Source organism: Apaloderma vittatum, unplaced genomic scaffold (assembly GCF_000703405.1).
Source record: "Apaloderma vittatum isolate BGI_N311 unplaced genomic scaffold, ASM70340v1 scaffold13735, whole genome shotgun sequence".
Taxonomy (NCBI): Eukaryota; Metazoa; Chordata; class Aves; order Trogoniformes; family Trogonidae; genus Apaloderma; species Apaloderma vittatum.
This window is the reverse complement of record NW_009717744.1, coordinates 41,848-57,886: the sequence shown is the minus strand read 5'-3', so window position 1 is coordinate 57,886 and position 16,039 is coordinate 41,848. Positions and strand designations below refer to the sequence as shown.

General features: G+C 51.6%; 1 protein-coding gene across 1 annotated transcript in view; it reads right to left on the bottom strand.

The window, feature by feature from the left end:
• Positions 1–883: 883 nt before the first annotated feature.
• The window catches only part of LOC104274404 (plexin-A2-like), a gene marked incomplete at its 5' end in the record, with an annotated part of 56,120 nt that continues 40,964 nt past the window's right edge, over positions 884–16,039 (bottom strand). Inside the window, 6 exons of the mRNA XM_009870020.1 lie at positions 884–1,024; positions 4,039–4,156; positions 7,084–7,235; positions 12,593–12,762; positions 13,127–13,223; positions 14,827–15,027. Coding sequence (XP_009868322.1) covers positions 884–1,024; positions 4,039–4,156; positions 7,084–7,235; positions 12,593–12,762; positions 13,127–13,223; positions 14,827–15,027 — 879 coding nt within the window. The remainder of the gene's footprint in view (positions 1,025–4,038; positions 4,157–7,083; positions 7,236–12,592; positions 12,763–13,126; positions 13,224–14,826; positions 15,028–16,039) is intronic.

The following is a 16,039-nucleotide window of genomic DNA, read 5'->3' as shown; positions in this document are numbered from 1 at the left end:
CTCCCGTATCAGAGAGCCTCTCAGTCTTCCAGATGAGAAATTCACCTCCAGGGGTCTTTACTTTCCCAGAAACTTCTTTGGTTCCTCCTGGGAGGCCTGAGCGAGGATCTGACAGGCAGAATCCCTCTGCACATCACCTCGCTTTGCTGAGGTTCCCACACGAGCTGCTCCCCCACTATGAAACGTGTCCTGCAGCTCCCTCGGGCACGATGCACCTTCAGCGCAGGGCACGGACGTGTACGTGATGCACACAGATGTATACTGCATGTATCTTTTTTTAACTAAGCCCCAAGAAAACCCATTAAACCTTGCAAATGTCAACTCCGTGTTTACACTGCTGGATAAAAAGCAAATTTGCCACAGAAATCCCAGGGGAGGGGGATGGCTGCGCAGGTTTCTCAGCAGAACGCGTGTGCAGATCCCCGCCTCGCTCTGCCCACCCCTCGGGCAGACCTTCCCTAGGAGGCTGAGGTACCTGCAGCAGGGGGTGCAACAAAAGTAATGCAAACTGTTGATCTGCAAAACCAGAAACTGGGTGCTCCTTATAAACATTACATTTTCCTCAGATCAGCTGGGCTGGAGGCAGGTACCAATGACTACTGTAAACACTCCCCAATCGCAGCGACATTTGCCTGAGATTTTTGGAGCAGTTAGCATTGCAATGGCATTAAAATAACGGAACAGACAGCACTAATCCTGATGCAATCCCTCCCCTGTCACGCAAGGCTCAGCTGCAGTAGGAGAGAAGAAGGCTTCACGTTATAAAAGAGGGAATGGGAGCCTTCAGGGGCTCTCAGATGAATTTTTGCTGTGGCTGCACCTTCAGCTACAGCAGATCCAGGGTGGAGCAGCTCAGATAGCCAGGACGTGCCCAGTCAGCCCCTTACCCGTAGAATTCGCAGGTCTGGTTTCCCAGGAGCACTGACACACGGCTGCCGGCCCCCAGGTAGTGCCCGGAGATGGTCACCATCGTCCCTCCCGACTCTGGACCGCGGCTGGGATTCAGAAAACTCACCACTGGAGTCTGGAGAAAGAAAAAAGAGAAATTCAGCCCTCCTGCCTGCTGCGAGGGGAGCTGCCAGCGGCCGGGGGCCATGCCAGCCGCAAAAGCACCAACCCCTGAGCATCTTCGTGCTTTGGCCGAGTGGGGATACCCTTTTTTAAAATGGAAAAGCAAAACAGGGATGCGTCCTGGACGTATGACAAATCTCCTGCTAAATTTTCAAGCCCGGCTCTGAAAGAGAGACGTGCCTCAACGGAACGACTGCAAATTTAGCCTTGGCAAAATTACGTATTTACCTTCAACTTTGTTCTTAAACAAAGCTAAGCTGTTTGCACTGCAGCTTCAAACAACTAAATATAGCCCAAGCCAAGTGAACTGCTACAATGAAAATACGAACCCAAACATTTACAGCTTGCCAATGTGGTAAAGCATCAAAAAAACCCGACCAGGGTTTGGTAATGGGAAATACCGCACGAAAAGGTAAGTACCTAACAGAAACCACCAGCTCCAGCTGAACATGAACCACCAGCGACAGTATTGAGGGGACAGGGCCTGTGTCCCACTGCTGATGGAAACACACCCCTGGTGGGCAAACGTAGGTCCCGCTTGACATTTTACTGGTGGTGTTATTGAAGCGATGCCATGTCTCTGTCCTGCTTTGCACCACGACAGCTATTTACCCCTTTAATAGAATTTGCAGAAAGCAGGTACCTTTTTATTTGTTTTCTATCAGTGGGTATTACCGAATTGTTTCACTAATGCTTTCCGATCACCCTCTTTACGACTCTCATCCGCAAGGGCTGGCAGCCTCCCAACTCCTTCCCCTGGTACCACCTGAACAGAAACCAGCCCAGTTTGTCCTGTTTTCTCTACTGTTTTCACAATGCAACATGTGTTTTCTGGGTGCCACAGCGTTCGCCAAAGCAGCTTAGACCAAAAGCCTGTTTGACCCTGACTCCTGAATAGACCAGAGGAAAACACCCTGTTGTGAGTAATTATAGAATAATATTACAGGAGGAAAGGACCCATCCTTCGACTGCTCATGGTCAACTCACAGCTCTTATCTAGCTCGATATCCTCGATGATCCTCGTCAGTCCCTTTTAACTCAGGATATTCTGTGACTACCCCAGCTAATGACAATACTAGATAATGTTAATGGTAATAGCAATGGTTACATCAAGCAGGCTTGGGAGCATTTCACATAATGAAGAGGAGTGATTCCAAAGCACAGAAAAGCTCCAAAGGATCTGCTCGTTGGAGCCCAGGGACAGAAAGGGGTAGTTATTTAACACATCCAGGAGGTCCAGCAGTGCCCACACACTCCCCAGTGACAGAGCTACACGCATGCTGGGAGGCACAGCCCCTCTCTACATTCAAAATCAATTATAAGCACCTCCTGGCTACAAGCATCTGATGTTTGTGGGGTGAGCATCACCTCGTCTAAGCATTGCAATCCTTGGAAATTCAAAGTATTGCCAAAAATAGAAACTCGGGACTGTAAATTTGAACAGTTATTCTTGTAAACAAGGAGGGGATAGGAGAACTGAGGGCCCACCCTAGAGACCTGCAAAACCTCCCAAGGCTGGGGCGAGGCCAGCATCAGCTGAGGGCTGAAACGTTGAATAAGAATTTTCCGTGTTCAACTCATGATTTGGTGATAATTATGACAGATTTACAGCTCCAAAGTAGCTCCAAGGTTCCACCTCCCCAGATAAAACAGGCGTAATTAAGGTGACAGCATCGCTCCGGCGCGGTGTCGGGCACCAGATGAGCTCACGAAGGCATGAACCCTCTCAGGGTCAGAACAGAGCTCTGCTTTAAGGTACCAATCAATTTTACTACCTCCTTTAATGGCATAAACCAGCTGTAATGGAATTTGTGGCGGCGCTGAAGAGAAAAATAGAGGCCAACTAACAAAAGGACGTGATGTGCTGGAAGTTTTAGGTGCCAGAGAAAAAGAAATTATATAATCAGGGTAAGTGCTGGAAATCAGAAGCAACAATGCAAAGGATGATAACGCTCAGCACAGGCTCACCAGGGTGCTGCAGGGCATTACTCCAAGATTCATCTCTGCAATTACCTTGCACCGGCTCCCGGTTATTTTTCAACACAAAGCAAGAGAGCATCTTCCTTGTGTCGCGTGGGAACCTGCCTTTCGATAGCGGCAAATCCTGGGACCACACTGGCACTGCCCTGCGACGGTCAGAGGCGCTTCTGGTATATTTGAGCCAAACGTGACGATATTTCGCAGCCCTGCCACGCTGCCGAATGAATGAAATCCCAGGGGTGACAGGGGCCAGCCTGATTTCTCTCTGTCAGTTTACAAATTGTGGACAACTGGTAAGTGCTGGCATCTCCCCGCATACAGATGCCACGAAGCACAAAAGCGATGCGGCTGGATGAACTGCCCTGTTTAGGCAAAACTGGAAGGTACGAGAAACCCCAGCTGTGGCTTTTATGTTTATGAATCAAAAGGCTGTTAATTGAACAACAAACAGAAACAATCTACTCGACCACTGGAAGCCCACCAACCCTAAGAGCAGCTCTCTGTTAAGCAGACAAAAAAAATAAATCCCTGAATATTTGGATGCAGAATTACCCTTCCAGCCCAAACTGTGAGTCCCTGACAATTCCTCATGCAAAAAAAATCCTCAGGTACCGAACAAAGTTACGCTTTGTGCAACGCTCCTGCCGGGATGACAACAACGCACTTTGCAAGGAGTAACCGAGCCGAGCAATTCAGGTTATCGCTGTTCTGGAGGTGCAAAGCTGAGCCCAAAGGCTGTGGGAATCCCGGGTTTCAGTTCCCACATAAATCCTGTTTATTCTGTAGATTCTGAAAACTGGGCTTGTTGGCTGGGCCACCAAGACATTGTGCAATGCCGTGGGGAAAGCATCAGGAGGTGGTGGCAATTCGGAGGTCGTCTTCTGGTGGCAGAAGCCCGTCCGTCGCAGAGACGCTGGCGGAGCACGGCTGTTCCCGCGGGGGACGCGTGCTGTCCCCGTGTCCCCCCTCCCTCAGCGAGGCACTCACCACGAACGTGTACTGCTGCGTGGACTTGGCCGTGAACTCGGGCTTGCACTCTCCGATGCACAGGAGCACTGGGCCGGAGCTGATCCCTGGAAGCCCCTGCCCCATTTCACAGACAATCCTGGAAGCAGAAATGCCGCAGTGAGCCTTTGGCAGGAGGTGCCAACGCTGCCCTGTGCAGCTCCACGCAGGGCTGGCTTGCTTTATTTCTCCTTATTTTCTTTTCCCCTTCCTCCTCCTCTTTAACTTTGATATCTGCCTCTTTAGAAGAAGTTAATTACCCAGTCTATTTTTACCCCATGTAGTAATTTAAAGAGAAAAAAAAAATCAAAATTAGACATAATTATTACAAGCTGTAAACTCCAGAGCAAAGCAGAGCACTAATGGCAATATATTAGCCAGTAGCAAAGTGAGTGCGAAGCCCTTGGAGTAACGGATGAGTTCATTAAGGGAAGAGCTCACACTGCAGTCCCTCAGTTAATCAAAAATGGAGAAAGCTGCTGTGACGGATGCACTCGACTCCAAAACCAAACTCTCAGTGGTTTGGTACAGGCTCCAAAGGAGGTAACTCAGTAGCTTGGTACAGGCTGGGCGGCGGGACCAGAAGACCCCCTCAGGGCAGGGTTAACCTGCCTTAGGGCAGGGTGATGAGACACTTGTTGGGTCTTGCCCTGAGAGCTGGAATCACACAGAGCCGGAGCAGCCTTTCCCCGAGAGGCTGAAGGTGCTTTTGCAATCGGCAGGGGAGACACTCGCTCTTCTGCTGATCGTGTGCAAATGCATAAAAGGCTCCAATTTGTGAAGGTGGCGTTTCAGCCGCCTTCAGCTGCATTAAATTCACTACAAATAAAATAAAGACTACAGGGAGAAAGAACCTGTAGACAGGTGATGCCAGGAGCCCTTACCAAACACATACATGCTAGGAAAGAGCTCTAATGTGAAAGTCCTTATTGCTGCACATCAAAACGGGTTGCCTAGAGAGACGCTGCCTTTGGAGAACAGGAACTGAAGCATCTCAGCTGTGTGCCTTAATCTGCCACGTGCTCCTCTCGCTGCCTTTCAGCCAGACATTGCCCATGCACCTCTCTGCTGCTATTTCACGGCTTCTCCTCCTGCAAACCAGCAGCAGGGTGAGGAGGCAGGGTCTCCTGCTCTGGAGATATTCAAAATCCGCCGGGACGCGTTCCTGTGTGACCTACTGTGGGTGATCCTGCTCTGGCAGGGAGGCTGGACTCGACCTCCAGAGGGTCCATTCCGACCCCAAACATTCTGTGATTCTGTGCTGCCAGGTGGGGGCTAGGGCAGAGGGCTGGCAGGAGCAGAGATTTCTGCTCCCAGATGGCACCCCACAGGCAAACAAAGCAAGATGAACTGATTCCTGGCACCCCACGGGCAGGATGTTTTCTCCCACAAGGAGGAAGGATGCACCAAGCACTAAATATGGGGCGAAGCACCAAATACTCAACCATTCGCCAGTAAAGCAGCAGCTGCCCTACGGGTACCGGCCATGACCGGGTGTGGGACGGGGCACAAGCGACCTGGTACACCGGATCCCAGTTGCTGATAAAAGCCAAATTCCCAGCAGGTACCTTGTTACAAAACGCTGCATTCGGCAGAGCTGTAGGGTGCTGATTGCTGGGCTAAGCGGCCCTTTCACCAACATTAACCTAATTGCTGGCTGATAGATTGCGTGGCTGGAGCATATGGTGAGTCATTACAGTCTTGGAATTCAGTCTGCCCACAGAACCCTTAAGAGGGTCCTTTTATCTGTATTCATCTTTAAAAGGCAGCTCTCATGCTAACACTTGCTGTTATCTGCCCAGGGTAAATGTTTTAATGATGTTAACAAACTTTGAAAGCTCAAGAGCCGTAATTAGAGTCATGATTATAAAATCAGGGTTTCATACCATCAAAGGAGGATAATTTTATAATCTTCCATCCTTTATTTGAAAAATAAAACAAAATACTGCTCAGCAGAACAGCCCAAACCGCTATCAGTGACAGTTTTATTGGTGCAGAGGCTGGAGCCTTTCCTGCAATAACACCAGGGATGCTCCGCACACCCACAGCACCCTTCATGCAGCAACGGCACCACAGACACAACCTTGCTGTGGGGGAGATTAACGTCATTTCTGCCTCACATATGAGGAAACAAAGACAACGAGCAAACAAAAACCAAGCCAACACCAATGGGTCCTTCCACTATGCCAGGGACCAGGCTGGGACCCACGAGATGCGCTGCAGCACCAAGGGACAACTGCTTTCAGCTGCTCCTGAAGCTGGGCCAGATCCGTGCTGCTGGGACCACTCATGGGGCCAAAGCTCCCCCCAGCCCATGGCCCCGCTACACAGTCCAGATCCTCAGCAGAAGAGGTCAGATAACCCAAGGGGAAACATCTCGTACTGCCCTGCACGTCTGACCCCCAACACACCCCTCAGCACCTCGGCTACAACAGAACCACCCCCTCCCGAACAGGAGCAAGCGTCACTTTGGGAGCTTTATTCGCCCGTCCTCTGTTACGTGCCTATTTTCTAATTTTTGGCTGACATTTTTCTTAGTGAAATAAATGAATTGACTCCAGCGGAGGCCCATTCGGATTAAGCGGCTGTCACTGCCTCACCCGCCTAACAAATGGCTGCGCGCAGTCAGCGGCGCCGCCGGAATTTCAAGTGTGATGAGGAGCAGAGGGGGCAGAGAGGCTCAGCATCAACCGCAAGGTGCTCATCAGAAAAGTTGCTTAGCAAAGCAGGAACCTCCGCACAGAAGGAAACAAAACAACGAAAGCTTAAAGGGATGCTTAACCCCACCAGAAATCATCCAAGCACCTCATCCCTCCCCGGTGTAGGAACGGCGTGCCCTGGTTCCGGCACCATCCACCTCCACATCCCTTCCGGAAGGGCTGGGAAGGGTGGAGAGATGGTGCCCGGGGTGTGGGTGGGGGATTGGCCTCCCAGCAGTTTTCTGGAGGTCAGGGAAGAGGCTCTGTGCAGGCTGCCCAGCCCTGGGGACCGGCGGTGGGGCGGGCTGAGGTCCGCGAGGTCACTCACTGTTCGGCGACGACGTACTGCTCAGGCAGGGGCGAGCACGGCACCCCGGCCACCTGCACCCCGTGGGCGATCTCCGAGAAATCCAGGCCCAGGTTCACGCCACGGATGGTCACCCTCGTCCCTCCTTCCGGGGGGCCTGACACCGTCAGGATCTAGAGGGGGGGGAAAAAAAAAAAACCACAAGGAAGATGAGGTGGTGTCTCCCCAGTGGCACCCGCGCTCCTTCAGCCCCCGCTGGGAAACAGACTTTGGCTCCATGGGCTGAGCAAGGAGGTCGAGTGCTGCAACCCCCACCTGCTCCTGCTGCCAAACCCAGGCAGTGTCACCTTCTCGTGGCTCCTCGGGATGTCTTGGAGAAGCCCAAGGATGCTGAAATCCATCTGTTCCACGCTCCGAGAGAGGACATCAAGGTCCCTGAGCTGGTCAAGAGGCGTGGGCAGTGCCACCCCCCCAGAAAGCCTTGCAGAAGGAGAAGGCTGTCTCTTTTTTCATAAATACAGAAGATAAGTCACCTTCCAGAAGTAGCCTGCTGCTTTGGAGAACTTTAACTTCTGCCTTGGCAGTTCTCTGAATGCTAATGTCACATTTTAGCTGTAAGCTGGCACCTCAAATGACTCACAAATGTTAAAGGGTGAGGTGTATGCTTTAAAGCTGCCCGTTTATAGCCTGCCTCAGCCATAATCATCTCTGCTTCTACAGACTTTCATTAAGAACTATATCCTCTTCAATTAGGAGTATAAATTACAATAATCTATAGTCACAAATTCTGGACCCAAGACTCTCAGACAGTTTTCCTGAATCTGCCACCAGTCTGTTGTTGCTCTTGGGTGGGTTACTAATCTTCCCCATGCCACAGCTGTTATTAATAAATAAACATAATCCATAATAATGCAATTTAATTAATTTAATGGATGAATCTTGTTTATGCTTGCTTGTTCCACCTTTGTCTTTCGCAAAAGACTTGAGCTCTTCAAAACCTTTTCCTTAGAGTTCCGGATGGATGGCTGCTTTTCCTCCCCCTTCTTAAGAGCTCGCTGTTCCCTGGCCGTGAGCAGGTTGGGAAGGTGCCAGGACACCAGCCCGAACCGAGAGCTGCCCCAAAGCAGCCCTTTGTGGGACCTCCTGCATTTCCCAGTGCCACAGGGCACAGCTCCCTCTTCCCACCTGATGCAAACTGCTAATGCCATCAGGACACCCGCTTCTGTGCCACCGAGCCTCTCCCTGCATCTCAAATCCCAGCCAAAGCCACTTTCCTCCCCCTTTGCTTCCTCCATTCCTGGCTCTCCACCTCTGCTCCCGCTGGATTTGGCCGCACGTGCCGGGGCTCAGCCTGCTCCCACACATCCAACCACCATCTCCTTCCTCTGGGCGTGCTTGGGTTTCACCTTTCCTCTCCCCCTCGACCACACTGCTGAGTTTCTAATTCACTCACCAGCCACTGCCTGTCGTGCTGCTGTTTCCCGTAACTCATACCGCACGGCATGTCTTGTATCATTTAGCTCCACGAAGCACTACGTGCCCATAAAAGACGCTACAAAATCAAGTTGTATTGCATTACACCGAGTCCTGAAGGCCTGAGCTGGTGATGTTTACGTCGCTAGTTGCGAATCGCCCGGACTCGACGGTTCACCTACTTGACAGCTACAACTGTCCTTTGCAGCTCCAGATTATGTTAAAACGCGTTTGCTGGAGCACTTACACCGCCGGGCTCGTTGTCTCGTTGCCGTTCAAAAAAAAGCCAGTTTGCCATTTCCCGACCTCACCAGAACCGGCGGAGCTAACCGGCCCCACCGAACAAAGCCGAGCTGATGCTGTATTTTGAAAATGTCCTGACCTGGAAAATCCCCAATATGGAGCTCCACTCGACCTAGATTTTAGTGGCCGCTAATTGAACAGTTTTGAAGTAACTGTGCCATAAAGCAGCCCCAGGGTTAGAACAGATGCATTCAATTAATTACAGCTGGAGAGATTCAGTCAAAATCACAGAAAGAAGATAAGTCTTAAAGGTCCCGTCTCACCGAGCGCTGGGGACCCCTCCCAGCAGCATCCCCGCGTCCCCTCGCGTGTGGCAGATGCTCGACAAGAAACCTCCACAAACCCAGCCCGGGGCTGCCTGAACCCCCGGCTCGGTGCTGGGGAGCTGCTCAGGCTGCAGGGCTGCAACCACAGCCCAGATTTCTGTCCTGAGACTGGCAGGATTAGGAAGAAATATTCCCCCATTTCAAGAAATATACTTTGGTAGAGTAGCTCTTCACTCCGAGGTCTGGGGAGGATCAAAAGAACCTGCAAAGGGCAGCTGAGCAAAACTGAGGCAATTACCAGGAATTGCACATTTACTGTTTAGGGGTCTGCTCCTCTGCTGGAAGTTTTTTAGTTTGTTTGCAGAACCGAAGCCGTCTGAAAGTCACTGAGATCCGGAGCGGGGTGTGGGAGGCAGGCCCTTGGGTTTTGTTGATCTCCCAATTGTTCCAAGCAGGTCACCTCTCCCCTCTGCAGCAGCCTTGCCTTGCAGTGAACAAATCTGCAACCCACCATCTCTAATAAAGCAACCCACCATCTCTAATAAAGCATGCTCCTGCTGCTCAGGGAAGCGATTTACGCAAGTGTGAGGCATTGCATTATTCACCAAAAGGAACCAAATGAGTGACGGTAGGAGCTTGGTTACCCTGACACTGCCCTTACACCACCTAAGAGATGCAGATGCACTGCATTTCTGTTGCTGCTGCCCGAAACCAAGGTTAGGGATCCCCGAGGCTGCAATCTGAGGGATCCCAGGGATCCAGGAGCCTCAACAGGGTGCTAGCACACTTCCCACCCTGCAGACGCCACTGCTCTAACGATGCAGGATAAATGTTCTCAGCCTCACGTCTTGCCGGTTGCCTGGTTCAGCCTTTCTGACATCAGGAAACATTTTGCCTCCAGAAGAAGTCTGTGCGAGGCTTTCCTCCTGGAGCTGGGGGCAAGCCGCGAGCTTAGGGCCGCTCTGCACGACGACCACTTGGCATCTGTCAGGGTGCAGGGAGAGCACCCGGCTCTCGCAGAATCAACGGCATAACCCCTGCCCCCTCCCAAAATGTCATCCACCTCCCTTCTCTTTGTCTTCTTCCATCCCGCTCTAAGCGAGCTGGATCCCAGCTGATGAGCCCAGCGGGGAAGCAGCACATAAGCATTGTCATCCCGGCATGATCCCTCCTTGTCTCTGCCTTAGCTGATAGCACATTCAGAACCTAATTGTTATCTCAGCAGAGCAACTCCATTATTCAGCCTGACACTGGCCCCCCTTCAGCTGTTTGTTGCACTGATGTTATATTAATGAGGCCTGCAAATAAATGAATAGGAGATCAGAGTGCCGCTTGTTCGCGAGAAAACTGATTTTTATTTATTTATTGCTAAGACCACAGACCGTGTGGAAGTTTTCTGCTGTTAAAGGGACACTGTCGGTGACAGCTGGGCCTCTCGGAAAAGGGCTGTGTATATCCTACTACTCATTTACTTTTGTGACTATTAAAACACAATCTCTTCTTACTAGTTACGCATCCCCTGGTGGCACTGACACCCGGGAGCCAGGCCCTTGAGCTCTGGCTTGACAGAAAGAATGAACCTGGCCAGATGAAGCAGAAGGAATGGAAAAAAGCCCAAATTACAGGCTCTCCTAGTCCAAGCAGTCCAGGCTGCAATGCAAGCCCTGGTATGAGGCCACTAGTTCCCTCTGCTTTCCCCCTTCTTTTTATCAACAGCAAAAACTACAAACTTGACTATTTTTTGGTGTGTGGGGGGGAAGCCAACAAATAAAAAGCTGTGAATTCATAAGGAGAAGGGTGGGAGGTGGAGTTCAAGAAAAAAACACCAAACACTGCAAGACCTGTGATAAAATCACGACAACTCTCAGCACTGCCAGAGCCAGCAGAGGCCACGGGACAACACAACTCCCCGAAACCTGTGTTTTCTATCCTGACCTTCACTGTGGAATCAGCCGATCTGCCAACAACAGCACAGACATTTCCTACTCGATTCTCTCATCTCCAAACCCACTCAGGGCAATCTCCTGAGACTCAAAACATGCCCTGGCAAGGCGTCCCACGCTTCCCGCTTTCAAGGCTGAGACACGGACCTGGTTATGGAGACGAGAAATCTGTAACGGCAAAGCCCCGCTCTTTTCTCCTTGGACAGAGCCCAAAAGTGTTGCTTTCAAGTTGGACAGTGACAAAACGCTCGGTGGCAGCGCCGTGCCCGCAGCCAGCGTGAGAGCCAGCCCGGCAGTGCTCGCTTGGTGGCTGGAGCACAGTGTTCTTCCCTTTCTCTGCTTAGCTCAAGGAGGGATAAATAAATAAATCTAAGACTTCTTCAATGTTACAACTGTCTGAACGGTTTACAGTGAAGAAAATCTCAGGCAGAGGCTGTTTTGCTTCTTGCATCTTGTAGCATAAGCTTGTGTGAGCAGAAGAGCACTCAGATAAGAAAACCTGGGTTTCTGGCAGGACAAGGTGAATATCCAGGCAAGCCTTTAAGACTCATTTTATCTCTCTGTAAAGGCAACTATGACTTGCCGAACAAACAAAAAAAAAACCAAATAAGGAAAGGACAGACTCTCAACATTGCTTAACCCTTTCATGTCCCTGTACAACCAGCACGACCACCACCGCTCTGCAGTTTTCTCAACAGTGCACGAGAGAAAAACCTGTCCATCCAGGGTATAACGTGGCTGGGCAGAAGGTCTAGGAAAGAAATACCAAAGGTCCGGTAACACCCCTGGGGGTTGGATGGACCGTCCTCAGCAACGTCCTGCTCCAGCCAGCCCCAGCCCTGGTGCAGCACCACCAGCCTCTGCTCCATAAAAACGAGGCTGAGGCCTCCAGGGGGTCTGAGCACGAGCCAGTTTAGCTAAGCTGGTGTAGAAGCAAATCGGAATTAAGAGGAAACTTCCACATACACTGAGTTCCTCAGTCAGCTGGCAGAAGTCAGCGTGCTGAGCAGCTCTGCTCCTGCCCTGAGCATCAGTGCAACAGGCTGCTTGGATCCCCCACGCCCAGGCCCTCCGCACCCTCAGGGCAAGGGAGGCTCTTTTGGGGAGTTAATTAAGTGAGAAACCAAACCCTTCCTTCATTCCCACCTGATAGGAGTGTCACTCCTAACAGTAACATTAAGAGACCGAGTGCAGTTTTACGGGTAAAAACGCTCCTGGGAGACATTCTGCATCCCTCAGCGGTCTGAACAGAAACATCAGAAGCATCAACTACAGACTAATTAGCTCCCTAGTTTAATTAGCATTCTCGCAACAGTCCGTAGCGGTCACCCCAATGCCGGTAGCATCGCCGGTGACGACAGCTGCGCGGCGGGCTGCACGCCCCGGCCACGCACCGCCAGATCCCCACGTTAATTTCCCAGAAAGCCCCGAAGCGTTTTATCCCCCCGCCCTGCCCTCCAGCGCCAGGTGGACGACGGTGAATTTTCAGGGGCATTTCTGGAAGGAAGCGAGGAGAAGGGAGCCGGAGAGGCGCGCGGCTCTTACCTCGGTGATGCGCGGGTTGGAGCACTTGACGTTGCGGCTGGGACAGGCGGGCCCAGAGGGCCGCAGCGCGCACGTGGCCTCGCGGCTGCACCACCCGCACTCGAACTTGGGGTCGGCTTTGAGGCAGAGCCCGCAGCTCTCGCGCTGAGCCGCACACTTGTAGAGGTGCACTGCGGGGAAGAGGACACGGGCGCTCAGCACCCAGGCGGGAAGCATAAAGTTTGCGCAGATGACAGCTGCTCACAGACTTCACAGAATGGCCGAGGCTGGAAGGGACCTTAGAGATCATTTAATCCAATCTCCCTGTCGTGGGCAGGGGCGCATCTCAGCTAGATCAGGCAACATGTGGGGACTTACGAAGGCGCGTGTAGTTTAATGGACTTGCCCGTGTGGTTCCCAAAGGCAAGGCTGTAGCAGTGGAGCAGAGTGAGCAAAATATCCATGGGGACCACGTCTCTGTCCTAACAGCCACTTTCCAGCCCCCATTGCCGCCCTCCTTCCCGTTGCCCGAGAGCCAACTCAAGCAGACATTACCTTTCAGATCCTCCGGGTTGTCGATAACAAAGTTCCCGTTCCAAACCACCGCAAAGTCCACTGCTAAGTTGCTGATGTCCATCCCATCATAGAGGTACTGCAGGAGAAGATCGAGAATTAAATGCTTGGGAAGATGTATCAGAGACATTAACAGCAAAATAAGATTTTTTTTTTTTTTTTAAAGAAACTTTGATTATTCACTGCTTAAAAACATGTGCCGGTGGCTGAACCAACACATTTCTACATTTCATCTCCAGGGTCCTGCTTTGACTCCCTCCTCCTCACGAGGAAGAGATAATTAAATCAGATCTAGTCCTTGTGAGAGGTAATAGATTAATTATTCCACTCCCAGCAGTTGCTCTTGTCACTCAGTCTCTAGCTTATCAATACAGCCCCTCCAGTTAATCAGCCTGGAAGGACCACTGCCTTCGGGCTATCTTCTTATACAGTCACCATGCACCCAAGTGGGACTGGGTGCTTGAAAATCATGTTGCACAGCTTTAGCTGATGAAATTGGCAACAGCTGAGCAGAAATAGATGCTGCAGAGAGGTCCTTTCCCAGCCTCTGCTTCAGCCCAGGCCAGGAGAGCACCACCTTGAGTTATTCACCTTCTCATGGACATCTTGGGGTCCCCGGCCGAGTGCCTATGGATGCTTTAGGTGAATTCTGAAATTCCCATCATCACAATTAACATTAATAAGGACTCGTTCTGATGCGCTCTTTAAGTCAACCAAGACCTGCCGAAAAGACTTAAAAACATGAGCGAACATCGCCAGCCTCTTTGGGATGAGGGAACGACGATCAAACCGAAGCAGACTGCTCTGACTGTCCCCCGTGCAGCCCTTGCACAGTTTTCACTTACGTTTGGTTGTACTGATTCACCTTGCCTGGATTTGACTAAGTTGGAGCGAAATTAGATCTTCTGCACGAGCAATAGAGCTGTGAGGACAGAATTGCCCTTGTGTTCCCTACCTACCACTTCCTATTAGCCTAACAGGAATAAAAGTACTTCTCTAATGTTTGTAAGTCACTTTGGATAGGAAAAGTACTACAGAGTATTAATACATTTATTATCCACTGAGCTGCAAGGCCCAAAGACGGCCAGTGATATATAAATATCCAGTGAAATTTTTAAAAATTCAAAACTTCATTAACAATTCAAGACCATCTGCACTGAATATTAAAGCAGACCCTGTCCTGCTGCCTAAACCAAACCAAATGTGCCCTGTTTGCCCGTGGACCTCTCCGAACGCAGGGCAAGAGCTCTCCTCCCCTGCCTGCTTCTCCGGCAGCATCCCTCGGATAATTTCCCTCTCTGCCGCGCTGTGCTCTCCCCGTCGCCCCTCCTTCCCCGCAGCATGCTGATTTTCAGCATTACTGTATTCATCCAGCTAGCGTGACCCGGAATTCGACAGCTCCCCGATAAGGGGGCTGCGATTCGCCTTATCTCCCCCGTGTGAATTAGCCTGCCTCCCCACCTCCTCCTCCTCCCCTTCCCCTCGCTGACCCCCCACAGGCAGATAAAGAATCTTCTCCTAGAATGAAACACCTCGCACTCGCTCCCATGGTGAGTTCCCACCCGGAATTCAGGATTAGTTTAACTCCTGGATGATTTTTCACTCTCCCCATCCCTTTTCGGAGCTGGCACCTGTTTTTTTGGGCACCTTTTTACCCCCATGGTGCCCTCCCGGCCGCTCACCGAGCTGTTCTGGCACTGGACGCTGGAGCTGTTGAAGCGCAGGGCGGGCACGCGGTGGATCACGCCCTGGATGCTGAGCACACACTCGTAGCCGCGCTGGCCGGACTGCGGCTGGGGCAGGTTCCTCGCCTTCAGCGTGATGGGTTTCACCTCTCCCACGGGGATCAGGATCTCCTCTGTGGGGAAGAGCTGGGGACAGTCCTGGGGGGCAGCGGAAGAGAGGGAGGAGGTTACGGCGGTGATGGCATGTCCGTACGCCTGCCCTTTCTGTCTCTAAAGCAATGCTCTTCCCTGCTCTGTGCTTCTGGGAAGCGGAAGATATCCAAGGATGGGAGGATCTGGTCGGAGTCAGCATCCAGAGGAGTAGGGACAGGGTTTTCAAAGATTAAAGCACCCTAATCCTGATCCCCCTGGGCTTTCTCAAATTGCCTACACCGCAAAACTGCAAAGGGTTTAACGTGTGCAATAAACCCAGAGCCTCCTCCAGCAAACAGCATTTGGGAAGGTCTTGTGGCTTCCAAAAAAGTGGCCTGAGGAGCTGACGCTGAGGAGGGATCTCGCACAGAGGAGGGAGGACTGAAACAAAAATCAAATTCATTTGTACCCGGCTGTATCTCAGCATGTGTCGGCGGGGAGGATGCTGAGCTGTGTCCAGGAGCACCATCCAGCCCTTTGTGCACCGTGAAAACAGCAAAATTGTCAATGAGCTTAGATTTCACCTGCAGGCTTCCTGCCAGAAGGAGAGACTGCCAGATGGGGAGGAAGGCCAGCCCAAGAGATGCCACACAAGCTCTGACGCCCCTGGGGCCTGAGGCACCAGGTCTCTGCCCTCTCACAGCACCCTTTGGGCTTAAGCCTCGAACCCACCTGGCCCAAGCCCTTTGGGCTCCATAAAGTTCTTTACCATTAGCCTGGAAACAGCCGCCGCCAGCCCCATGGCAGGAGGAGGACGATGACCCGGCCCAGCTCAGTCATTCGAGCAAACGGGGCGGCAGCAGCAGCTCCTGCTGCAGATCAAAGTCTTTCTGTACCTCCGGGATGCAACTGGGAGCCTCTCCAGGAATGCATTTTTCTGAGTCAAATGCAAATTCAGAAGTGTGTTACAGCAGGAGCCTTCCAGTGCTACCTGTCACCCTGCCAGGCCACAGCAAAGGCGTTTTGGGAGACAAGCAGAAAAAGCGAGGGATGCTGAGCTCCAGGAGCAGGGAGAGGC